This window comes from Trachurus japonicus, chromosome 10, assembly GCF_045865225.1.
Source record: "Trachurus japonicus isolate A0001 chromosome 10, Traja_1.0".
Classification (NCBI taxonomy): Eukaryota; Metazoa; Chordata; class Actinopteri; order Carangiformes; family Carangidae; genus Trachurus; species Trachurus japonicus.
Genome location: NC_140916.1, coordinates 4,501,604 through 4,527,554, shown reverse-complemented (window position 1 = coordinate 4,527,554; position 25,951 = coordinate 4,501,604). Strand labels below are relative to the sequence as shown.

The following is a 25,951-nucleotide window of genomic DNA, read 5'->3' as shown; positions in this document are numbered from 1 at the left end:
TGCCTCCATGTTGTTGGGTGTCGTTTGTCGGTGTGTGGAAACAGAGTCAGAGTGAGACCTCCTGCTCCCGGTAACGGAAGACATTTTGCGCCGCCGCTCTGTTGGGTCGCTCCGTTAGTACCGTTACTCCGCTGTCAGCAGCGGCCTGAGGTCTGAGGTCTGAGTCCGGGCTGACGGGGGCTGGGCAGAACCGGTGACCGGCTCCAAGGTCCAGCAACACGGCTCCGACCAGCGGTGAATGTGCAGCAGAGATAGTTAGCCTAGCCTAGCTTAGCTTAGCCTAGCCTAGCGCCTCTACAGGGAGTACAGTCCTAGATGCTAGTTAGCTAGCAGCAGCTAGCTCGCCTTCTCCTCCTCCTCTCCTCTCTTCCTCCTCCTTCACCTCCACTCCCTCTCCTCCTCCTCCTCTCTTTCTCCTTCTCCTCTCCTCCTCCTTCACCTCCCTCTCCTCCTCCTCCCCCCTCCTCCTCCTCCTCCTCCTCCTCCTCTACAGCCGGCCCCTCCAACAGACACAATGGCTCTAAAGCGGATCTCCAAGGTAAGAGACACCGAGCTGGAGCCGCTGTTTGTGGCTGTAAAGCTTCAGCACCGAAGCCGTGTACTGTACTGTGTTGTGTTGTGTTGTGTTGTGTTGTGTTGTGTTGTGTTGTGTTGTGTTCACGAGCAGCAGCAGCAGCAGCGGTGCTCAGAGGCAGATTCACCCCGCTCACCTGCAGCCTGAGTCCGGGCAGAGGGAGAGAGAGGCTCCGGGGTCAGAGCCAGACAATGGGCCTTTAACACACACACACACACACACACACACACACACACACACACACACACACACACACACACACACACACACACACACACACACACACACACACACACACAGCTCAGTGCAAAACTAAAACTGCAATCACACAACCTGAGCAGAGCATCAACTGTTTAACCTCAGAATGATGTCGTCATCACTGATCAATAAATTATAATCAGTTTATTTACTTTCAGTTTCCTGTTCTATATCAGCATCCACACACACACACACACACACACACACACACACACACACACACACCCCTGACCCCTGACCTCTGACCAGTCGTCCATACATGTGGCAGCAGCAGGTGTCAGGTGTCGTCCTCTGGCCTGTGATTGGTCAACACATTTATACGTCACACAAGCGTTAAAAACACAAAGTTTTCACCAGTACGTACGTGTGTGTGTGTGTGTGATCGATCAGGATCAATTAGTTGATGGATGAACTCTTTGTCTTTACAACAACAGCTGATCAGTTTGGTCAGTGTGCGTGTGTGTGTGCATTCTGTGTGTTTTTCTCAGGTTTTTCTGTGACTGGAATCGAACCTGTGAACATTTTGAACCAGTTGCGTTGGAGCTGGAGCTGAAAGACGAGAGCTGTGTGTCACATACCGGGGGCAGCAGGGGTGTGTGGGGTGAAACACAACCCCCCTGATCTGCCCCGGGGGTAAAAATAGAGCTGCTGCTGCTGCTTACACATCACTACTGAGCTCTGATGCTGCGTTCACAGACACTCAGGAAAGTTCAGCACCGAGCTGCTGCTGCTGCTGCACTCTGCCCTTCACAATAAAAGTCTGCTGCTGCTGTTGCACTGTGCCCTCCCTATTGAAGATATTCTGATCAATTGACCCTTTGTTGGCCTTCTGATTGGTCTGCTGATCCATCAATCAGAACGCTTCTCCCCATGTCACGTGTTGCGCAGCGTTCTGAAGGGCCTTTCACACCGAACGCGGCAGGCGGCGGAAGGCGGCAGCAAACCCATTCATTGTGTACGTGCTACCGCGGCGCACCGGCGAACGGCTCTGCGCCGAGCTGAGCGGCACGCGAGGCGGGCGCATGCCGCGGCGGCGCGCTGCGCCCGAATTAAAAAATGTTTAATCCGGGCGCAGCGCGCTGTGACGACATCTCGGCGCGTCCAATAGGAGAGGATGTAGTGGAGTCTGAAACAAAATCAGCCGCTTGCAGAGAGAAAACAAACGACCAGACGTTCAGTTAAAGTGACGGGATGCAGGAAGTGAGTTGTCATCCTCCTGAGGATCAGACCAACTCTCTCTAACAGGCTGTTAAACTGCTCCCTGCTCAGCCTGACGCTAAAGTTCACCTGGAAGTGGTCGTTTTGTAGCTCCTGGCGAACATATCTTTGCATATACCCCCCCAAATCCTGTCTTGTTTGTTCGGTTGCTCAGCAACTCGCGCCATATGTGTACGCGCTGCCGCCCTGCTCTGCGCCTGTCTGCGCTGTACCTCGCGGTGGGCGCAGCGCATACCGCGCTCGGTGTGAAAGGCCCTTAAGTAAGGGATAATGTATAGTTCGGAGGTTGTTATGGAGAAATAAACCCCTTCAGGTTGTATGAAACCCCTCCGCTTCGCGTCGGGGTTCCATACAACCTGTCGGGGTTTATTTCTCCATAACAACCGACCAACTATACATTATCCCGCTTAGAACACGGCCTACAACTAAATCATTCAATAATGTAACACAAAATAATGATAAAAAGAGATTTTATTCATGTAAAATTAGACCGTTGCTCGGGACGCCGCTCTGACCAGCGCAGCACAGAAAAGAGAAAGTATGCAGGATATTTACTTTATGTTTCATTTTTACCGTCATTAAATAGCTTCGGACTAATAGTGATGTTAGATAAACGACTTGTAACCTGTTACAGGGAGAGTGGAGGCTCCTAAGTTATTTCCACATCGTGGCTGAAAAGTAAACTTGCATCAGAACCTCTGACCGTGTCACAGCTCCTCTCCCCTCTGTAGCTCCGCGACACAAACGCACCCCATAATCTCTTGTTTATGACAGATAGGACTACACAAAATACACGTAACGTGTATGGTAATCCATCGATCCACTGTTTGATTATCAAAGGCTTCAAATGCACGAACGAAAGATTAGAGTAACAGGGAGATAAGAGACTGTATCATAAACAATATAACATACCGGTACGTTATGCGTGCTGACGTTAGCAAGCCAGCAGCGGGATATTTAATCATGTGGACAGGCTACATGAATAAAAACAACAACTTGTGCTTTGTTTTAGATATTCAAGAACATTTTATTGATCAGCTGGTTTCCGATGATCAGAAAAAACGTCAATTACAGGTCTCTTTTATGGTCAAAATGACCTGAGCTCCGGATGGGTCGGACATATTTTACACCAGCTTTTAGACGACCATGATCACATCATATTGAAGGGATCAGTGAGACATTGACAGACCATCCACTTTTACCACGATGTGAAGGTAATGGTGAGAAGGGAGAGTAGCCAGGTTGTACAGGTCAGCTGTGACTGCGTCGCTGGCGGCTGCTGCTGCTGACACTGACACGCTGTACGTAACGTTGCGGTCTAAACATGGACACTCCTCCTGAAGTAAGGGGCTGTGTTTTGCTGATATTAGAGCAGTCGAGGACGGCACAAGTCCTCCCAGCCTTCCTAGACATATTTACAGAAGAAAAAAGGTCCACTTCATGGCGCTTGCATTCAAATGCCCGCTTCGCGCACAGAACCCATTGCTGCCTGACTGGGAGCTGTCACCGCAGTAATGGCGGCTGCTCGACTAACGGTTATTTCGCCGAATTCGTGTGGCTAGTGTGACGTCACGACGACTCACTTCCGTGTCCAACCCCTGCTGCTACTAACGTATACAGCAATACATGTTCTTCATTGCTGTCCCCCCCAGAACACACATACAATAAGTTATTAGAGACGTTATATGAGCTAACGTTTAGGGCTAGTAGCCTACTAACTTAGCTAACTAACGTTAACCTCTGTGACCGGACCACCGCGATCCACTGGTCTCTACCTCCTCCTGTAGTATTACAAGTAATACAAATCCTACAGGATATCTCCTCTCCTCCTGTAGTATTTGTAGTATTTACAAATACTACTACAGGAGCCTGTGTGTCACTCTGCCGGTACCACGTCCCGTGTTTTAATGAATCCTGTAACACACCGTGTGGCCACGGTACCGGTAGAGTGACAGACAGGCTCATTGTGCAGAGGGATGAAATGACAGCTTCTTTCCCTACTCCCGACCAGACACTTAAACCTGAGTTGCTTCTATACTGAAAAACTCTGACTGTAGGATGTGTTAGCGGACTAACTCATCTGTCTAACCATCATAATATATATAATATAGGCTATATGTTTATTTATTCATAAATGAAAGCTCCCGCTGTACTTTTGACCCGGCTCTGTCTATTGATTCTGTTCTGAATATCCTGAGATTGGACATGGAAGTGACATTTTGGACCTTGATGACGTAGCCACTAGCCATCCCCATGAATTGAGACAGGTAGACAGCATTTATTTAGGCAAAAACTACTTTTTAATTTTTCAATATGGTTAAAATGTGCCTGGGGTTCCTGCAATAGCGACTCACGATATCTGGAACGTATTCCCGGAGTCATTTTTATCCCATTCCTTAAACCCAAGACATCAATAAACATAGTTTATGCCTATGCCCATATAGCTTATGTAGCTATATAACACATAAACATATTACTTTAACCTTCAAAGTTATCTAGCAAACCTAACATTACCGCTGCTAATGTCTTTTGAACTTTGTGAAGTTTTACGAGGAGAAACAGGAGATCGGCGGAGATTAAGCGTTAGCTAGTAGCTAACGTTAGCTAGCATCGTTAGCTACTAGCTAGTGACCAAAACAATGATTTTTCCCCACTTTTCGGAAAAGTCAGGTAATGCCTGTTCAATCGCTCTTTACCCACGTCTGTCTTCTATCACAGACACCATTTTTCTAAGTTAATTCAAATTTTCCTTACAAGCAATTTAAATCTGCCTAATTTTCAATGGTTTCAATGGGAGTTAACCCTTTCGTGACCATTGTTTGTCCAACCTAGCAACAGTAACCATGGAGGGCGGGACTTGACAAAGGAGAGGGACCCGTGTGCAGGGACAAGGGCGCCGCCATAGCTCAGCTCATCCATACCGGAAGTCACGACCGGAAGTTGCTTTTCTTCGTGTATATTATTTCTATGTTATTCTAAGAACCCCCTCTCTCTCTGGCCTGTCTAGCCTCTACCTGCATGGTCTTTTTACTAAACTTAAAGCTGCCCTGTGGAGTTTTGCTCATTACGAGCCATCAGCCGTGTTTTTTTTCGAGTAGGCTACTGCAACAGTCAGTCTGCGCCGTTCGATGACGTCGAACCCCCCCCCCTTCCCTCCCTCCCTCCCTCTCCGAACAGTAAGCAAGGGGGTGGATCTGACTACACGCAGGCGTAGCTCACAGTCGGCCATATGAGGACGGGCAACTTGCTCTGACTCTGGCTGCAGTTACAGTGCAGTAGATAGGTGATCCAGTCATCTTCACTAAAAAAAACAATTCATAACTCTGTGTAAAATAAATCAGTATGTAGCTATTACTTTAACTATTTGCATAATGTTACTTTACATTTACATTATTAAAATTATCCGTGATTCTAAATATGCTGCATCATAACTGCATAAATGTTCATAAAAATCAAACCGTTTTGAAATCGGACAAAAACTGAGCAAGTTATGGTCATTATAGAGCTCCGGACCCCACGTGACCTCCAGCGTTCGAGCGGCCATTTTGGCAGGAAACTGACCAGTGCGGAAGCATTGACTGTAAGCGCCGAAGCCGTCTGAGTTCACATGATCTCTCTTTAATTCCAACACATTGGACTTAATATAAAAAAAACTAAATGGATTAAATATTACCGACCCTTATAATGCCCCCGGGGTGCTTTTCAAAAATATTTTTGCCTAACAGGACGTCCTAGACCTGCAGTATCTGGACACAGCTACCTGATCAACTACTCTACAAGCATACACAAGCCAGCTTTATGCTCTTTGTGCTCCACAAAATGACACAAGCAGGAAAGACGGTGACAAAAAGAAAAGAAAGAGGCAAACACATAAAAGATGTGAGTCTCCTTCGCCTCCAGCCTTTCCAAGCTGACCCAAAGCCGGTCGCAGCGCACCGCCGCACCCGCCGCGGGCTGATCAGCACCGGGGAGAGCTCCCGGCCGGCACCCCGATAGCACCCCGGACAGCTACGAGCTAACGTTAGCCATGCTACACTGCATTAACTGGGATGATACGACACTTACCCTTCTAGTGAGGATACAGCAGGTTTTTGCTGGTAGATTCCACAGCTGGACGTTCATCACAAAGCCAGACTGCGTCCATGTGTAACCCTCCAGGCTTGTGTATGCAAAAGCAGCAGCGCGATGCAAAGTTGATCAGGTAACTTAGCCTAGCTGTGTCCGCATACTGCAGGTCTGGGACGTCCGCCGGCGGCCGGAGATACTTTTGAAAAGCACCCCGGGGGCATTATAAGGGTCGGTAATATTTAATCTTTTTAGTTTTTATATATATTAAGTCCAATGTGTTGGAATTAAAGTGAGATCATGTGAACAGACGGCTTAAAACCTTCCATTTTACTGCCTAAATGTTATGCAGCTGTTCTCCCGGTCCACCGATCCACGTCTGCCCTCCTCCCGCACTATCTACATGTACAGTCACATTGTTTACGTTACGTTGTGTGTTTTAATTAATCCTGTTTAACACACACAGTGTGATCGCAGTACCGACAGAGTGACAGGCAGGTTCATTGTCAATGTGCAGAGGGATGAAATGACAGCTGTTACTCCCCACAGTGACTCCCGACACTTAAACCTAAAACCCTGACATGTCAAGCTTTAGGGTGTGTTTGAGGACTAATTTATCCGTCTAGCCATCATAACTATGACACCTGAAACGGTAAACACTGCTGATCGATCGAAAAAATTACGCCCGGAGTGAATTTTTTCTGTCACTGAAAACGGCTGGTTCTTGAACGTAACTCGGTCAAAGTAGACGTATCCTCAATATGTTCAGCAGTTCTGTTAGGTCATACTACATGCTGACAAAGTTATACATGTAAAACTTGTATGGGCTCGGAGAAAATCGCTTTGTTATTCTCATTCCGCACCCGGCTCTCCCCTGTATCTACGCTACGAAAATCTGCTGATTCCTGCCAAAATGGCGTCGCTGTCAGTTTCGGGGCTGCGTGACGTCACCGTGACGTCAGCTCCCGGAGCTCTATAGCAGAACATGCACCATAGGCTTAATGCTCTGAGGGAGAGAGTTGCCCGTCCCAAGATGGCCGCCGTACTGGCTACGCTTTGTCATTGGGAAACAGCTGCGGGTGAGTCATCTAGTTCTTATATATATCTATGACGGTAAGTGCAGGTAACCAGGCAACCAGGTGACTGGCGAAGTAGGAAGAGAAAAAAAAGTTGTGGTCATTCAGCTTTGGCATTTATTTAGGGGTGTGACCTTATACATGTGTAAACGTTTACATGGAATGAAACTGTAAACGTTTAGTAAAAAAATCCCTAAACGATATCTAGGCCTACACGCAATTTATTTTCATATTTTTATACATAGGCCTACATTTTGGGGGGGCTGGGTGAAAAATAGTCCCGCACACTGTCTTAATTTAGAGAAAACTATGATTTAATAAAAATGATGCTGTGACGGCTTCCCTCCTCCAAAATGTGTGTAAGTGCGTTTTTCTTTCCTTTTTTCTTGTCTTTTTTTTTTTTTTTCGAGCGAGTGTGATGGCGCTGCCACGCCGGGTCAAATTGCTTTTCTGGTTGCCAAAAAGTATTCTAAAGCCTGCCACACACATAAAGATTTTATAAATCTCAACCGATTTATTATCTGTGAGAGACCCCACACATGAAGATAAAAAATCTTTGATTGAACAGTTTTGATCGTATTGTGTGTGGTGTGCTGCGATATTCCAAACACAACACACCACACACATTAAGATTTTTCAGAATCTTGACCCTCTGGTCAGAAAACAATCCGCGGCATCAGCAGCGATACCAGGGGTGTCGTTGTAGCTACTTTTTCGGGTCTATTTCCGGAATGGACAATGAGAGCAACGTAATTTTTTTTTTATTGAAAGCGGGACGCTTCAGCCTTTACAACGATCCCATCTGTCGCCAGCTCTGACCAGGTGTACGCACATTTGGAACCAGCGTAGAACATGCAGGAAGGAGTGCTGCTGTGTCAGAACGATTATTAAACCATAGTCTAATAACGCAGCGATGTGGACCACATGTTGTTGTTGTTTATATTGATAAAAATATAAAAAGTAGCCAAAAAAAAAAAGAAACGATAAAACCAAGTCCGTGTTGAAAATATAACTAGAGTTTTATTTTGGGCAACTGAGATGAATTAAAAACCATGATGTGACAGATGCTCGTTAATCAGCTGTGTAAACAGAAACAGTCAATGACAGACAGACCTGTTATTGTAGATCACACACACAAACTTCCAACATCTGCAGCACCAGAGCATGACCGGACGGCTCCTCAGTCTCTCTCTCTGCCGGACACCGGAGCCGGCGGGGGGGGGGGCTCCGCTACCTGTCCAGGTGCAGCTGATCTCCGCGGCGGAGTGTTTTTCTTTTCTTTTTTTTCCCGTCACCGGGACCTGTCAGCGGGACATCGGGCCGGTGTTTCACATCCCTCCATCAGCCGAACCATATAATCGGTGCTGATGGTTATAAAGTCGCGTTCGCAGCAGTAATATGCCCATATGATTTCTCCTCAATCACTTGTGTTTAGTAAACTGCAGGAGCATTTCATGAGATCGCTGGGTTTCCTGACGTGGTCGGTGACACGTGCGTCTGCAGCCTCCATCCACCGGGATGACGCTTATCAATCACAAAATCTATCAATCTATCAATGTCCAGATATTTAATGTTGCCGCCCTCTCCCTGTTCAAAGCGGTAATGCCAGTAAAGTCCCTCTTCTTGGCCGTCTTCCGTGTCTCCATGTCGTAAAAGGGGCAGGGCGACGCCTCTAAAGCAGGAATATATCGGGGCGTGACATTTAAATGACGCTCGTTTTCAGTCGCCGGATTTATCACCACCACGCCGGTTCTACGCCGAAATCAGCAGCGTACACACTTTTAGTAAATCACACGTGACACTTGCCGTACACTGATATTTACACCAGAATCTACACCAGATCCTGCGCAAGTTTGATAAATGAGGGCCAATGCCAGGGCTGCACCGTGGCTCTCTGTGAGGTTGCCGGTCCTGTGCGGAGAAGTGGCTTGTTGCCGCGAGCAGCATGCAGAGCTCGGCCAGCAGAGCTCGGCAAGCAGGCGCTTCTCCGCACAACACCGGCTTTCCACACACAAGATGACTTTTGATTGAAACGGCCACCGAAGTCGGCCCCGATAATCGTAAATATTGAACATGTTTAATTCTTACGATTATCGCCGAACGTTTTCCGAGCCGATTGTCGGGGGAATTTTGACTCTTAACACACCACACACTACAAGAGAATCTTATAAGATAATCTTAAGACCTTAAGATAATCGGGCGGTGTCTGTCCGTGGTCGGAAGGGGGAAAATCGGTGCAAAATCAGCCCGATTATCTTTATGTGTGTGGCAGGCTTTAGCAAATATAGCCTCCCTAAACACAAACAAATAACCTTAAACAGATTGAAAGGGGTGTCTCGAGACATTGAAGACAGCCGAGGACTGAGACGCCTCTGGGCTGGTTGCTCCTGCCCGGTCTGTCCACTCCTCTCATCCGCACTTCAGCACCTGTCCTGGGCTGCACCATACATCCATGGGCTGCGCCCATAGACTGCACCGTGTCGGCTCGGCTCGCTCCTCGTTTTAAATGACTTTACTCCTTTTAAAAGTAGTGTAAACAATTTACTGTTCTGATCTATGCGTGTATAGTTAGGCAATACGTTTCATTATTATTAGTTATAGCTACTTCAAAAATAAAGGATGGTGGAGCAGTGTTAATTTTGACAACAAATTCTAATTTAGTTTTAGTCTTAGTCTTTTGACTAAAATACAATTTAGTTGTAGTCATATTTTAGTCATCTGAAATATTTTAGTTTTAGTCGACAAAATATCTTTAGAATTTTAGTCAGCTAAAATTACAGTGGATTTAGTCGACAAAATGTTTCTCCAGAATATCCAGTCATTGGAATTATCCATCAATCTGTTATGGAATGGTATTAAGGTTTGAGTCTACAATACAAGCACAGAAACAGTTGTAATATGGTGCATTTTGTTTTATTCATGTTCTTTTAACTTTCATGTTAATACTGAGTTTCAATCAAATTGCTTTGGTTTTCTTTGGAACAGTTTAGTCAGTCTCCCATCTACTATCTCCATCATTAGCACAAAGTCCTCAGCTGCAGTTGTGAGTGGTAAATGTGTGTGTCCAGTCCATCTGGCCTGCTCCTTGGTCTGTTGTTCTAGAAGAACTGAGGGAAGCTGTAGAGATGAACTGCTGCTGGGCTGCAGCACTAGCTTTTCTATCTCCACTTGGTCCATGGTCATCTGTGTCATCATCAGAGTCTTCTGTATTTGTGAGGGTGAATAAGGGGGGAATCAAGTTGTGATCTTTGTCGCTCAGTCCTCCCAGATCTCTCTGTCACACTATACACACACACACGCAGGCACACATGCACGCGCTTGCACACGCACACACACGCGCAACGAATCAATCTTCTAATCAATACAATTCAGAGGTGGTTTCCTTTAGCTTCTATTGCATTTCATGTTTAGTCCTATAAACACGGTGGTTTGTCTGATAATATAACTTTAGCGTGTGTGCTTACCGTCGCGTGTTCTGGATGAGCTCTGTGTAGATGATGCTTCACGTTGCTGGTGTGTGGATCGATGTGGGTCCCCGCGATTTCTGCTCCGGTTTACAGGGGGTCCTGGGCATTGTCCTTGTTGTCATATGTGAAGTGTGTGACCAGATGTCATTTCTTCGTTTCCGTCCTAAACTCAGCGCTGATATTTCCGTGGTGTTGTGTTCATAACTCATGCTGTCGCGCTCGGAGCGCGTGCACCGCAGGACGCTAAGGAGCGAGGCCAGTTTTATTTTGAAACTTTTCATGTGCCGCGGCTGTGGCTCTGCTTCCGGAGAAATCAACATGATTGGACCTCTTCTCCATTCGTCCCTCCCTAACATTTTCGTCTCGTTTTTATTCGTTGACTAAATTGTTTATTAATTTCATCATCGTCTTCGTCATCACAGCTGACTTTTTATTTAGTTTTTATTTAGTTTTCGTCCGTGAAAAAGGTTCGTTGACGAATATATTTCGTCATAGTCTTCGTCAACGAAATTAACACTGTGGTGGAGCGAGCCAAGCTGTAGCAGGACAGGTGCTGAAGTGTGGGAGAGGAGGGAGAGACTGGGCTCCGCGGGGCTCTTGCAACTTGCGGCGGATCAGAGAGGGTGGAGGACCGACATGACAGGGGGTCTTGGTCTACTGGTACCTGTGCGGGCCAGGACCGCGGAGGTCAGCGAGACGGGGGGTACGGTGGTCGACTCTGAACGCGCTCACCGGGCGGATCTCTCCAGTTACGGTGCGGTGCGTGTCGGGGGGGGAGGCGGGCGGGACGAATCCGCCGTCGGGTCTCCTCCGCTCCGGTGTAACACCGGCACGGTGGCTCGGTGGCAGTGCTTCCACCGGCTGCGCATATCAGACTAAACAAAAATAAGATAACATGTTCTTCTTCTCTTCTGTTTACCAGCGCTCTAAACTCTACGTCAAATCCGAACGTGTTGCGTTGCATGCGTAATGCAAACATAATTCCCTGTGCGACAGCGCGGGAAAGTCGCTCCTCAGAGGCAATTGCGCTCCTGGGTAAGCCAGGGACTCTTGTGTGGTGGAGATGCGTTCAATGATCATCCTAATAAGTCGTTTGGCAGTGGCTGCAATGTAACGGACATTGTTTTATATGTATAAACTCCACAGGTCACCTTTAACCAACGCCTTTCTTCATTGCCTAAACCCAACCAAAGCACCCACCAAAGACATTTCATTTCTTTTTTCTCTCTCTCTCTCCTGGTCTGCTGTCAGCAGGAGCGGCGTTAGCCGTTAGCTGTTAGCAGCGTTTTTTAAAGCATAAGTAAGTGATATATTTGTGTTAATATAAGTCTTAAATAGTTATATCTTCTGACAGCAATCACTTACATAGAGTGTTTGGACTGAAACACGGGTCTGTCAGTCACTCTGCTCTGCTCTGAGCCGAGGAGAAAACATTTATCGTATCCTACAGTTTTTATCCAATGAGGAGAGAGAACGGCATGCAGGGCTGTGTGTGCAGCCAAGGGACGCCGTGAATGTGGCGACGTAGGGACGAGGACTGTTATGGTGCGTTCAAGGAAACTCGTAGACTAGTGTTTTTCCGTCCTGTGAAGTTGTATCAGTTTGATCTGGTAGGAGTTCACGGGTCGGAAGTTACGAGTGGCCGTTATAGTGACTTTCACAGGTAAAACAGGTCGGAAAAACACGAGTGGGTTGCCTGGAACGCTACAAAGTCGTAAGTTGTGACTTGAAGCTGTAATTTACGATTTCAAAAGCCTGCCTCGAACGCAGCATTAGCGAAAACGACCGGATCGCTTACTTCTGCTTTAATAACTCAATAACTTAATAAACGATCCATGCAAAAAAATATTTAGTTAGCTCAATCATGTTGTAACTAAGATATTCGCTGGAAAAAAAATATGTTATCAATCATGGACCATTTGAGTTACTGAGTTATTTTTTTAATCTGAGAAATGATACACACGAAGAAGAGCAACTTCCGGTATGGATCAGCTGAGCTAACGGCGGCGCTCTTGTCCCTGCATACGGGTACTCTTGTGACAAAGGGTCAATTCATTGATCAGTAAAGTGAGAGTAAGAGCGCCAGACCAGAGAACTGAGAAACAATCAAACTGAAAAGATGAAGCAATGATCACAGAGAAAAGTTGATCACGTGATCAATATTTTTTATAAAAATCAATATTTTATTTTCAAAATGTCAAAAAGCAATTTTGAATTTCAGTGTAATCAATATTGATTGATCCTAGTTTGAAACAACAATGTTATGCTGAAGATAATGTTTTTACCTGATCTTGATCACTCAATATTGATATTGATTGTCTATTGATTTTCTGATCAGATGCTCTTTTCCACCTGAACATTGATTCTATATTTGTATTGATCTTGATCAGCTGTGAACATGCTGCAGATTCTGGCTCTGAGCTTCTTGACCCACATCCTGGAGGTGCTGATTCCAACCGATGAAGTCGATCAATCTGAATTATTGATGAGTTATGAATAAAGATTAACTGCAGCAGGCGGACACGAGACGACGTCTCACTCTGACTGGTTTCTGGGAGCTGGTACACAGCTCAGCTCATATGTCAATCAATCAATCAATCAATCAATCAATCAGTTGATTGACAGATGAGGCACCAGCTCTGATCCAGCGGTGAGTGTCCTATGGGAATGGCTAGTGTGACGTCACGAATCACTTCCGTGTCCAACTCCTGCTGCTAACAGCTAACGTTTAGCGCTTAGCTACTAGCTAACTAATGTTTACCTCTGTGACTGGACCACCGTGAAATACCGCGACCCACTGGTCTCTGCCTCCTCCTGTAGTATCTACACCATAGATATACAGTATATAAGAAGACTAGATGACTCACCCGCCGCTGCTGCCCAATGACACGGCGTAGCCACACGGCGGCCATCGTGGGATGGGCAACTCTCTCCCTCAGAGCATTAAGCCTGTGCTGCATGTTCTGCTATAATGACCACAACTTGCTCAGTTTTTGTCCGATTTCAAAACGGTTTAATTTTTTATGAACGTCTATGCAGTTATGATGCAGCATACTTAGAATCACGGATCATTTTAATCATGTACTTTTTTTTGTAAAAGTAACATTATAGTGACATTATGCAAATAGTTAAATAGCTACATACTGATTTATTTTTCACAGAGTTATGAATAGTTTTTTTTAGTGAAGATGACTGGATCACCTATCTACTGCACTGTAACTGCTGCCAGAGTCAGAGCAATTTGCCCGTTCAAATATGGCCGACTGTGAGCTACGCCTGTGTAGTCCGATCTACCCCCTTGATCTACACATGTATACGGTCGCATTGTTTACGTTGTGTGTTTTAATTAATCCTGTAACACACAGTGTGACTGCGGTGCTGCACGGTGACAGACAGGCTCATTAATGTGCAGAGGGACGAGGTTAACTTTACAGCTGTTTCCTTCGTCCCCACAGTGACTCCCGACACTTAAACCTGAGCTGCTTCCATACTGAACAACTCTGACAAGTCAAACTTACTTAAAAGTCTAACTGTGTTAGAGGACTAATTCACCTGTCTAACCAACTACACCTGAAACGGTAAACACAGCTGATCGATCGAAATAAATCACCGAGTGAATTTACTTTCAGTCATTGAAAACAGCTGGTTCTTGAATGTAACTCGGTCAAAGTCAGACGTAACCTCAAGATTTTTTGCAGTTCTGTTAGGTCATAGCCTATAAGATGTACATGCTGACAAAGTTAGACATCAGACTTGTATGTGCTCGGAAAAAATCGCTTTGTTACTTTCGTCCCACGTTACGTTCATCTTCTCTCTCTCTCTCTCTCTCTCTCTCTCTCTCTATCTCTTTTTTTTTACAGTAACAAAAAAAAAAAATATATATATATATATGCTATATTGTGCATTAAATTCATATACATGAATATATATGTTTATTTATTCGTAAATGAAAGCTCCCGCGGTGTTTTTGACCCGGCTCTGCCTATTGTTTCTATTCTGAGGCCCCGTCCATACGAACCCGGGTATTTTTGAAACCGTGTGTTTCTCTACACGGTTTGGCCTTTCGTCCACACGTAACCGCAGAACTGGGCTCCTGAAACCGGAGTTTTTTGTAACCGGAGTCCAGGGTGAACTTTTTCGAAAACTCCGGTTTCAGCTTCACGTGTGGACAGGAAAACCGGACATTTTTCAGAAATCCCTGCCCTCCCTAGTTACTGTTGCTAGCACGTCAAGTTCTCGACGCTGACCATGCGCTGACCACTCAGACGCTCCTGTGAATATCAATAATCACTAAACATGCGGACACTAATACAAAACCGCGTGGTCACCATATGTGGTTACATGCTGCTATTCCGACATGCCGCTATTTCGACATTGACTTCTAATTTTATTTTTCAAGCGTCCCACTATTCCGAGATTCTTTTTTTCATTGTCGGAGTAGGGGCACTTTACTATTTTTCAAACATTCCGCTTTTCCGACACTGATTGATTAGGCTACGTTATAGTCAGACCTGTCCTGATTTTTTTTCTTCATCTGAGACACTGTTTCTCATACACAAATACATAGGCCTATAAGAGAGAAGAAAAAACAAACCCTCCAAGTTTAAAAACACACCGGCAGCAGCACCCCTGATCTGCAGCCTACTGAGACTGTTATTATTCTGTCACTGAAGTCAGCTGAAGAGAGAATAACTTTGTTGCTGCTCCACAGAGCGCACATGGCTAATTAATATGCACGTGCTGACCATATATGGTTGTGTCTAGGCATTCCGGGGGCAGAAGTGTGTTCACGTGCACAACTGCACACCATTCTTGTATCCAGTTTGATTTATCAAAGAGAAATTGCGGAGAGTTGTGCATGCACAGTTTGATAGATCTGAAAAAGGTGTAAATATTTTGGGTGTCTTTTCTCCGTAGGCCTAAGCAAAACATTTAGTAGCAGCAGTTTTACACTGCTTACTTACAGTTTTGATAAATGAGGCCCCAGGCCCTGAGCCCAGAGCCCAGACGCTCAGATGCAGCTCTCCGCTGTCCGTGGTGCTGAAGGTGACAGGTTAACTTGACAAACAAACTGCAGCATAGTTCTGTTTGTTTATCATGTGTGTTAGTTTTGTTTGCGACTTGATAGTTGAGTTGTTGAAATTAAGAACATCACTCCCTCATCAAACCGGTGACAGGCATGCTGAAAAGAAAAGAGAGAGAGACGCGCCTGGGTATCGCAGCTGTAAAAAAAAAAAAAAAAAAAAAATCGGAATAGCGGTATCAAAAAGTGTCGGACTACCGGCATGTCTAGATAGAGGGATGTCGTCTAATAGCGGGATGTCTAAATAGAGACATGTCGGAATAGCGGGCGGACCCCACCATGCTGATATGGCTAAAATAGGCTTTTATCAAATTGTAAATTGCGGTCACTTCCCCACTGTGTTGCTTCCTTCCGTCCTGTACATTTGTTTTCAATGAAGCCTTTCAGAATCAATCAGTGGATCGATGGATTATCGTTACGATGTGTGTATTTGTGTATTTTCGTATCTGTCATAAACAAGAGATTACGGGCGGGGTGTGTTAGTAGCGCGGACTCGCGGTGCCGGTCAGTTTGAGCTGTTTGAGCCTCCACTCTCTCTGTACAAGTTATAGCTGCTTTCCTGTTAGGAGTGATATCACCACCTACTGCTTTGGAATGCACATGAAGACGGATTTGCGGTTTCATGTGGACGGAGTTATTTTTTATCACACCGGTGGTGTGGACGCAAATTTTTTTTTAACCGGGGTCCAGAAAAGTTCGGTTTCAAAAATACCCGTGTTCGTGTGGACTAGGCCTGAATATCCTGCAATTGGACACGGAAGTGATATTTTAGAATGTGATGACGTAGCCACTAGCCATTCCCATTGACAGAAGACGTCAAACTGTCCATGTGGTCCATGTCTGTACTGGTCCAGGTTCTGACCCGTGACTGTGTCCTTGTCTTCAGGAGCTGACTGATCTATCCAGAGATCCTCCAGCTCAGTGCTCGGCCGGACCGGTGGGAGAAGACAGTGAGTCCATCTGCTCAGTTACCGTAAATGTAACTGTAACAATTCTGTCAGTTACAGTTAAAATCAGTAAAGAGTAACAGTCAGGAATAGTAACAGTTAGTAACAGTCGGTAACCAAACAGTAACGGTGTGTGTGTGTCTCTCCTCAGTGTTCCACTGGCAGGCCACCATCATGGGTCCTGTGAGTATCAGCTGCTGTTCAATCACATTAATCAATAGTTTAATTAGTTAAATTGAAACTGTTTGTTTCATGTGACATGAACTCATTGAGTGCCGGGCCCTTTTCCAAAGTTTTAGTCAAGTGTACCGGCAATCTAGACCATTTTTGACGATTTTTGTAGAGCCACAGTGTATTCTATATTATTGCCACCAACATACTGTGGCTCATTTGAAAGGTGAAACTTTCGACTTCAAATGGCCACAAACCGTTTGTTTCTAGCTAAACATGGCTGGGTTTCACCAAAATCCCTGCTTTTTTTCTAGAAAAGGAGATACAGCGTCTTTTATGAAAGGTGCTCTGTTTGTGCCTGTCGCTCTTCTGACACTTGCATTTCTGGATCAAAGGGCTCGTGTAAGATAAATATATACAACAATTGTTGTTGTATTCACAAAACCACCATCGGGGCGGGGGGGGCGCCACTAAACAACCGTGCCGTGTCACAGCCTCTCGCTGCGGAATGTGATGGTCTCTCGGCCAAAGCAGGTCGGGAACACCGGAATGTGATGGTCTCTCGGCCAAAGCAGGTCGGGAACACCGGAATGTGATGGTCTCTCGGCCAAAGCAGGTCGGGAACACCGGAATGTGATGGTCTCTGGGCCAAAGCAGGTCGGGAACACCGGCCCCACCGGCCCCACTGGCCAGCTTAATGGGAGGACTGGATGGCAGACTGGTTCATGGGAAGGGAGGGCAGGCCTTAGTCTTTGATCGTCATCTACGTATTTCAGTTCTGCTCGTCGTAGAGTCCCCAAATTTACACACGAAGTGTGTTAAAGTGTCTATTTTCGTAATGAAAAAAATAAAAATAAAAAAACGTAAAATTACGTTATTGGCACTCAACGCATGGGAATGAAAAACGTAAAATTACGTGGTTGGCACTCAATGAGTTAAAATATTAAAGTTCAGTTTAAAACGGTAAGAACTTATCACTGATCATTTGTAATTGATTACTTGTAATTGATTACTGATAATTGCCAGTTTATTGTGTAAATCAGTGTAAATCTGTGTGTGTGTGTGTGTGTGTGTGTGTGTGTGTGTGTGTGTGTTGCAGCCTGACAGTCCCTACCAGGGTGGAGTCTTTTTCCTGACCATTCATTTCCCTACAGATTACCCCTTCAAACCACCCAAGGTCAGTGAACGCATCGTCCCCCTGTTGTTGTTGATGTTGTGTTGTTGTTGTTGTTGTTGTTGGTGGTGGTGTTGTTGTTGTTGACCTCAGCTTGTTGTTGTTGATTCTCCTCCATCAGGTCGCCTTCACAACCAGAATCTACCACCCAAACATCAACAGCAACGGCAGCATCTGCCTGGACATCCTGAGGTCACAGTGGTCTCCAGCCCTGACCATCTCCAAAGGTGAGAGCACCTCCACGGCTTCTTGGTTCTGAGAACTGGTCCCAAACTGGTTCCAAACTGGTTCCAAACTAGTTCCAAACTAGTTCCAAACTGGTTCCAAACTGGTTCCAAGCGAGCCAAGTTTCAGAGTCCTCCGTGGCTTCTCTGAGTTACAGGGGGTCTCGGCGTAGCAGTGCATGTCCATATGCATGTCCGGTCGCAAATGGATACCAACTGTCTTCGTAACAAAAAGACACACCAAAAAACATTCAAATACCTCCATGCTGCTTGTATGTAATGTCCGTCTTGTATTGAAACCCCAAAATGCGAAATTGTCCGAAAAAAATTAAATAAGTTTTTGCTCCCACAACCGCCTGAGCTGCCGTCCGCTTGGTCTGCCGGTACCAGTCAGCTGCCTCAGGAGTCCCATGAGCCAACCAGACTCAATAGGACTCCTTCTTTAGCTTGACAGCATCCCTGAACCCGGTGTCTGAGTTTGGGGGTTGCAGCCACGTCAGACACCAGAGACTTTACAGCCACAGCTTTGAACTGCCGCCTCAACAATGGAAGTGGAGAATTTGGTCCACTCAGACTCAATGTCTGGAGTTGAAGACCTCCCTGACAGGGGATTCTGCCAGACGTTCCCAGCAGACCCTCACAATACGCTTGGGTCTGCCAAGTCTGACAGGTCAGGTGGTGGTCAGTTGACAGCTCAGCTCCTCTCTTCACCCGAGTGTCCAAGACATACGGCCGGAGATCAGATGACAAGACGACAACATCGACCATCGATCTCCGACCTAGGGTGTCTTGGTGCCACATGCACTGATGGACACCAATTCTTGAAGATTAGATTAGAAGGACTTTATTGTCCACCGTAGTGGAAATTTGTCTTCGGCCTCTCCAAGACAACAAGCACAAAAACAGATCAAGACACTCCACAACATACACATAAAAACCACCAGAATGATGTGCAAAATAGGCATAGACAACATAGCGACAGGTATTACAGCCCACGTGCATTCCTAACAATCATGCCATATTCAGAGCTTGTATGGCCTGTGGAATAAAGGATTTCTTAAAAATGTCTCTACTCATCTTGGGAACTCTGAGTTTTCGCCCAGATGGAAGCATTTCAAACTCTTAGTTCAAGGGATGTGAAGCATCCTTGGATAGCTGTCTGGCCTTCCTGATGACTGAACATGGTGTTTCATATGGACAATTGTGACTAGCACAGAAGTCCAACAACAAAACACCACTCTGGTTCAGATCGGGGAGGCCGTTCCTCCCAGGTAACACTGTCGCTGCCCACTGGAGCGTTGAAGTCACCAGTAGAACGATGAAGTTCCCGGTTGGAGCACCTTCCAGTACTCCTCCCAGGGCCTCCAGGAAGGCCGGGTACTCTGTACTGCTGTTTGGCCTGTAAGCCAAAACAACAGTGAGAGACCTATCCCCGACCTGAAGGTGCAGAGAAGCGACTCTCTCGTTCAGCGGGGAGAACTCCAACACATGGCGGCTGAGCTGGGGAGCTATGAGCAAGCCCACACCAGCTCGCCGCCTCTCACCGTGGGCGACTTCAGAGTGGAAGAGAGTCCAACCTCTCTCAAGGAGTTGAGTTCCAGAGCCCAGACTGTGCGTGGAGGTGAGCCCGACTATCTCTAGCCGGTACTACTTGATCTCCCGCACGAGCTCAGCCCCCCCCCAGCGAGGTGACAATCCTTGTCCCCACGTGGGCGGAGACCCAGCCACCAGGCACGGTGCTTCATCTCAGTATTCAATTTAAAGGGATACGCCAACATTTTTTTAGCTCAAACGCTGGAAGTGTATAGGTAGTGTTAGCCTGCCTCCACCTAAAGATGGTAATTAGCTTAGCTCAAACGCTGGAAGTGTATAGGTAGTGTTAGCCTGCCTCCACCTAAAGTCATCAGAGAAACTCTTCAGCAACTCTAAACAGAAACTGGCGGGCCGATCTTTGTCTCACAGCTGACAAAACTCTCCGGTAAGGCATCTTGAGCGGTCAAATGCCGGTAACGGGACGATCGGTCAAAACGGAGGGTTCAAGCAAAGGCGGTTTATTTTGGTTCAAGCTAGCTACATCGAGGGTAGGTTAGCTTCCTATTTCAAAGTAAAAGCACAAATTCTATCGTCATGGTTTTCTGTATGTAAAGGGCAATGGGTGTTTTATTTTGTGAAAGTAACCGGAAGTGCGTTGGTCACAACGGCTAGCATGAGTAGCGCCAAATTCATCCGAACAAAATTGTAAACAGCTGGTATTTAGACAAATTAACGACACACTGCTGATCTAAACTGCTACTTTCTTGCCTAAACAAATAGTAGTAGTTTGAAATGTCGATAAAGTGATATATTTACAGAGTTTAGAGCTAAAATGAAATCAGCTTCTTACTGCTGATTTCAGCTCGGGTAGGAGGCAGGCTAACACTACCCATACACTTCCAATGTTTGAGCTAAGCTAATTACGGGCGATACGGCTCTATCTCCCTTGTTACTGCACGCACAGTCGAAAGGATGGTGTCTATCTGCTGGTCATGGACTCAGGAGTGAGGCAAGACACGAAAAAAAATGTTGGTGTATCCCTTTAAAACGCTTCAGACTGGTAGTCATAGAAACCAACAGGAACCAGTCATGTGATGGTTTGTGGTGATCAGCTGACCGTGACCTCTCTCTCCTCCACAGTCCTTCTGTCCATCTGTTCTCTGCTGTGTGACCCCAACCCTGACGACCCGCTAGTACCAGAGATCGCCCGCATCTACAAGACAGACCCTGTGAGGTGAGTCAGACCTGATCCACTATAGACCTGATCCTCCACAGACCTGACCCCTGACCTCCACCTGAGTTACTACATTATTTAACTAGTTACCAGGGAAAGTAACATTTGCGTTACTTTTATATAAAATGCTCACATATGCCACATTACTTGGATTCGCCCCCCTAACACCCGTGTGGTTAGTTCCTTTTCTTACTTAAACAGGTGTGTTATTATTTTGTGACCGGACTTCCTGAGTCAGGTAACGAGGCGTTTTATTGTCAGTAACAGTTATGGCGTTATTATGAAGGAAACAGTAACGTTTTGGATTACCTTTACTGGGGTTGTCACGAGAACCGATAGTTCGGTGCCGGTGTGGTGTAAATGCAAACCATACTCACTGAGAAAGGAAACAATCATTTTTGCATGTGTGAAAACAGCCTGAAAATGACTGAATGAGAACAACAGTTTTTGATGGACTAGTTGAAGGATTTGGTTCTAACTTCATGTTTCTGCACTTTAACCCTCCTGTTTACCTTCTGGGTCAAATTGAAATCTGTTCCCTTCCTCCATCCTTCCTTCTTTCCTTCCCTTCTCTTTTCCTTCTTTCCACAATCCTTTTTTACCTTCCTTCCGTCCTTCCTTATTTTGATCCAACTGACCCTCCATCTTTTTTTCGTTCCTTTTCCCCTTCCTTCTTTCCTCCCTTCTTCCTTCCTAGAATGAATCTATTCCCTCCCTCCATCTTTCTTTCCTTCCTTTTTCCCTTCCTTCTTTCCACAATCCCTTTTCCCTCCCTCCCTTCCTTCCTTCCTTCCTTCCTTCCTTTTTGACCCAATCTGTTCCCTCCCTCCATCTATCTTTCCTTCCCTTTTCCCTCCTTCTTTCCTCCCATCTTTCTCTTTGTCCTTCCTTCCTTCCTTCCTTCCTTCCTTCTTTCCCGTTGTCCTTCCTGCCTTCATTCCTTTCTTCCCTCATTCCTTCCTCCCTTCTTTCCCTTTGTCCTTCCTGCCTTCCTTCCTTCCTTCTTTGCCTTTGTCCTTCCTGCCTTCCTTCCTTCCTTCTTTCCCTTCGTCCTTCCTTCCTTGATCCAGGTGGACAACAGGACGGTTAAGTTCTGTTCAGTGTGAGAAGTTGTTGAAGCACAGTGAAGCTTAAATACAAACGTTTGATGTATAACTATTTTTTTGATAAAGTAGTGGATGTAGAAGTACACAGAAGTTTTTTTGTTTGTTAGCATCGAGAATCGTGGAACTTCACTGGTATCCGTATCACTGACTGAAATTCTGGTTTTGTGACAAGTCTAGTCGTTACTGAACAAAGTAGCACCGTTAGGAACGCCATTATTCTATAACGCTGTTACTCCCATCACACGTTTACTGTCCTCAGTTCCTCTGGAGGGGGTGGGGGGCGGGCGGTGTTAATTAAGATGAATTAAAGGGACAACGAGGAGTTTTGGAAAAGCGAAGCGTTTTCACACTACATTTATGAGCCTCCGCGCACCGTGAAATTCTTTGACCGGCGCAAGACGGACTCATGTTTTCATTCATCAAGAATTAAAGTCAGAGGTTCGAAGACGATCACATACCGTCGTAGTTCCGACCATAAACGGGCATTCGGCGGCGTTATTCTCATGACTCGCCACGAAACCGAAAGTAAAGAAACGCTGGTCGACTCGCCCAGCATTTCCACCACCACTAATAATAACAAAATAACGATAGAGACAAAACGATATATTTATCGAAAATGGGCCCATTAACAAGTGTGGGTAGCGTAGATTCATCCACATTAATATGAGACTTTTTTATTGTCGCAGAATTTTTCGTTCTGTCGATGGAGAAACTCCTCGTTGTCCCTTTAAGATTAACTTTATTTGTCCTTGACAGGAAGTTTGTCTTAAGCACACAGTGCTAACACAGCTGCCTCCTAAAACAACGTCATACATATTCATAGTGCACACACACAAACGTGGATTTAGCAGGTGAACACAGGTGTGTGTGACTGTGTCCTGTCGGTCTCAGGTATAACAGACTAGCCAGGGAGTGGACAGAGAAGTATGCCATGCTGTGAGGGTAAGAGCTCAGAGAGCTGCTGCCTGCAACTACTGCTGCTGCTGAGCATGGCCACACACACACACACACACACTGCTGCTCTGTGTGTCACCTGCATGCACCTGGGCAGGTGTTTGCTCCTGGTCAGTCGGCTCCCTCACACATCTGCATTGTGTCTCAGAGAAACAACAACAACAACAACAACAGCAGCAGTGTAGCTAGAGCCTGTTTCCATAGTGACCAGTGTCAATATACAGCTGATGATGATGATGATGATCTTCATTTGGAGCTGTTTGGACTATGTAGCTGTGTTGTAAATCTCCCCCTATCACGGATGTATCTGTGTTTGCCATTTTGTAGTGTTGTTCGAATTCTCCGCGATTAATTTCATCCACTATGTAGTGGATGACAAAACACCCACAATGCACCGCAAAATTGAGTGCACAAGCGATGTACACTACTTTCTACTTTCTACGTATCCCACAATGCAATGAGGTCGTGTTTTGCAAAGAGAAGAAGAGCAAGCTAATTAGCATGTTAGCTAGGATTTCTTTAGGTTATTTACCAATAAACTCCTCAGACGTATTTGCCTTCGCTCCGTTTGCCCGAGGAGCAGGAGTTGGGCAGCAGCATCCGATAAATAACAGGCAGCATTAAATCAATCTAATAAAGAAACTGTAGTAGAATATGGAGTAAATACGAGTTAACGAGCTAAGCTAATAGCCACAGAGCCGTTACGGCTCACGGTCGGGACAAACAACAGTAGTTTACCAAACCAAACTTCGTATTTCAACAGTTTATTGTAGAGAAACACAACCACACAGAATCACATCCTCAAATGTTCCCGCAAGTGTCTGGTTTTTGTTATTTTATTTTATGAGTCCGGTTTGTTTATATGTGACCCGTTCTATCAAAATGAGTCGGATGTCACAACATTCTATTTTTAGATAATCAGCTGATAACGTGGAAAACCCATAGAAAATCAAAAAAACATTTTTTACCCTAATTTCAAAGCAATGACATTCAAAAACATCTCCCAAAGTTTCATTGTCCAGATAATTGAGAAAAGGCACGTAAATGATAATTAAAGTTGACTTGCAACTTAAACCCTCTGAAAATGAGTGTTGCATCGGTGCAAAACACGAAATATCTTCTGAACCGTTCATGATAGAGACGAGCTGTAAACTGCATCTGGATCGTGGGATTCTCCGCTTTCCGACGGTCATTGAATGGTACCTCTATGACAAGAAGGGACGGGTACAGAAACAGATGCCAAACCGAGTAGCATCAACGCTAACAGAGCGTAGCATCGATGCTAAACCGAACGCAGCATCGACGGGCCGTATAGGGTGCGTGTAATCACGTGGTAGCCTACAGGAACAGATGCCAGAGTCACTGGCAAAAACTTTAAATGGAATTTTCTCAGGTTTTAGAACAGAATAAGAGAGTAGGAGATCGTAATTCAAATGGCCACATCTTGAAAACCATCAAATGTTGTATGACTTTGACTAGGGTATCATTTTAAAGCTTATTTTCTAATCTTTCCATTGATACCAAAATCTCAACTTTGAAATTTGGGTCACTGTGACTCATTTTGATGGATCAGGTCACATATGATTCTCGGTGCGTCTGCTTCCGTCACAGCAACACCTGGAGCATCTGCTGATGCAACGCGTAGCGTCCGAATTCTCCTCCTGTCATTCCCTACATCGTCTACATGATGTAGTCACTAGATCATACATGATCTAGGGAGGGGAGGATTTACAACACAGCTCGTGTGTGTGTGTGTGTGTGTGTGTGTGTGTGTGTGTGTGTGTGTGTGTGTGTGTGTGTGTGTGTGTGTGTGTGTGTGTGTGTGTGTGTGTGTGTGTGTGTGTGTGTGTGTGTGTGTGTGTGTGTGTGTGTGTGTGTGTGTGTGTGTGTGTGTGTGTGTGTGTGTGTGTGTGTGTGTGTGTGTGTGTGTGAGCATGGCATCGTCCTGCAGCCCGTCTCCTCCTGATGACCTCATCACGCTGTGTCTGTGTCTGCAGGTACAACAAGACGGCTCAGGACTGGACCCAGAAGTACGCCATGTGATCCTTCCTCCTCCTCCTCCTCCTCCTCCTCCTCCTCTTCCTCCTCAATGCTGGAATAAACTGTTGGACTTCCTCCCGTTGCCCCCCCACCCCCTCCTCAGTTTTAACGCTTTTAAACGCTCCCGCGGACTCTGAGCTGTGAATGTGCCAACTGCAAAACTAAAAACTCGCCCAAACCACCTGAAGAGAGAGACCTGTTGCCATGACGACCTGCAGGAGAGAACGACGACGGCGATGACGACGACGACGATGATGATGATGATGATGATGATATATAATAATAATAATAATAATTTAATGCATGTCAGTGAAGGGTTGGTGTGCTGCTGAGACGGTGTCTCCGGTCTCTTGTTGTTTGTGTTTCCGTAGCGACGAGCCGTCGGCCGACCGCCGCCCGCCGCCTCTTTTTTGCACTGAAGATGAAAGTCGAGCTCCGGCGGGCGGCGAGCGGTCGACCGACGGCGCCGTCCTGTTTTCTCAATAAAGATCAACAAACTGCACCTCTGCTGCCTCACACGTTATTGATTATTGATTATTGATTATCAGCAGGAAACAGACACCTGGAGCGGCAGATGGAAAGGTGAGTCCGCTCTGTCGTCATGGAGACGAGACAGTAAAGGTGAGCGAGACGTGGACCTGTGACCACGGACACCGTGACATCACCAGTGACCTCATAGTGTTGCTTTCACTTCCTTAGCATGGAGGAGAGCTGCAACGATTCCAGCTTCTTAACTGTGAATATTTCTGGTTTCTTTGTTCCTTTATGACAATAAACTGAGTCTCTCTTTGGTTTGTGGACAAAACAAGACATTTGAGGACGTCGTC

At 45.8% G+C, this 25,951-nt stretch overlaps 1 protein-coding gene across 2 annotated transcripts; it reads left to right on the top strand.

Moving 5' to 3' along the window:
* The first annotated feature begins 39 nt into the window (after positions 1 to 39).
* Positions 40 to 25,626, top strand: ube2d2l (ubiquitin-conjugating enzyme E2D 2 (UBC4/5 homolog, yeast), like). Of its 2 annotated transcripts, XM_085788987.1 has the most exons (8): positions 40 to 538; positions 16,628 to 16,691; positions 16,840 to 16,871; positions 17,959 to 18,036; positions 18,155 to 18,260; positions 20,931 to 21,024; positions 23,022 to 23,072; positions 25,082 to 25,626. In XM_085788987.1, the coding sequence occupies exons 1-7, from the start codon at positions 515 to 517 to the stop codon at positions 23,068 to 23,070; spliced, it is 447 nt and encodes a 148-aa protein (XP_085645113.1). In that variant the 5' UTR covers positions 40 to 514; the 3' UTR covers positions 23,071 to 23,072; positions 25,082 to 25,626. The 2 variants fall into 2 exon arrangements, with proteins under 2 accessions (XP_085645113.1, XP_085645114.1); XM_085788988.1 differs by lacking the exon at positions 23,022 to 23,072 and having other exon boundaries at positions 41 to 538.
* The last annotated feature ends 325 nt before the right edge of the window (positions 25,627 to 25,951 follow it).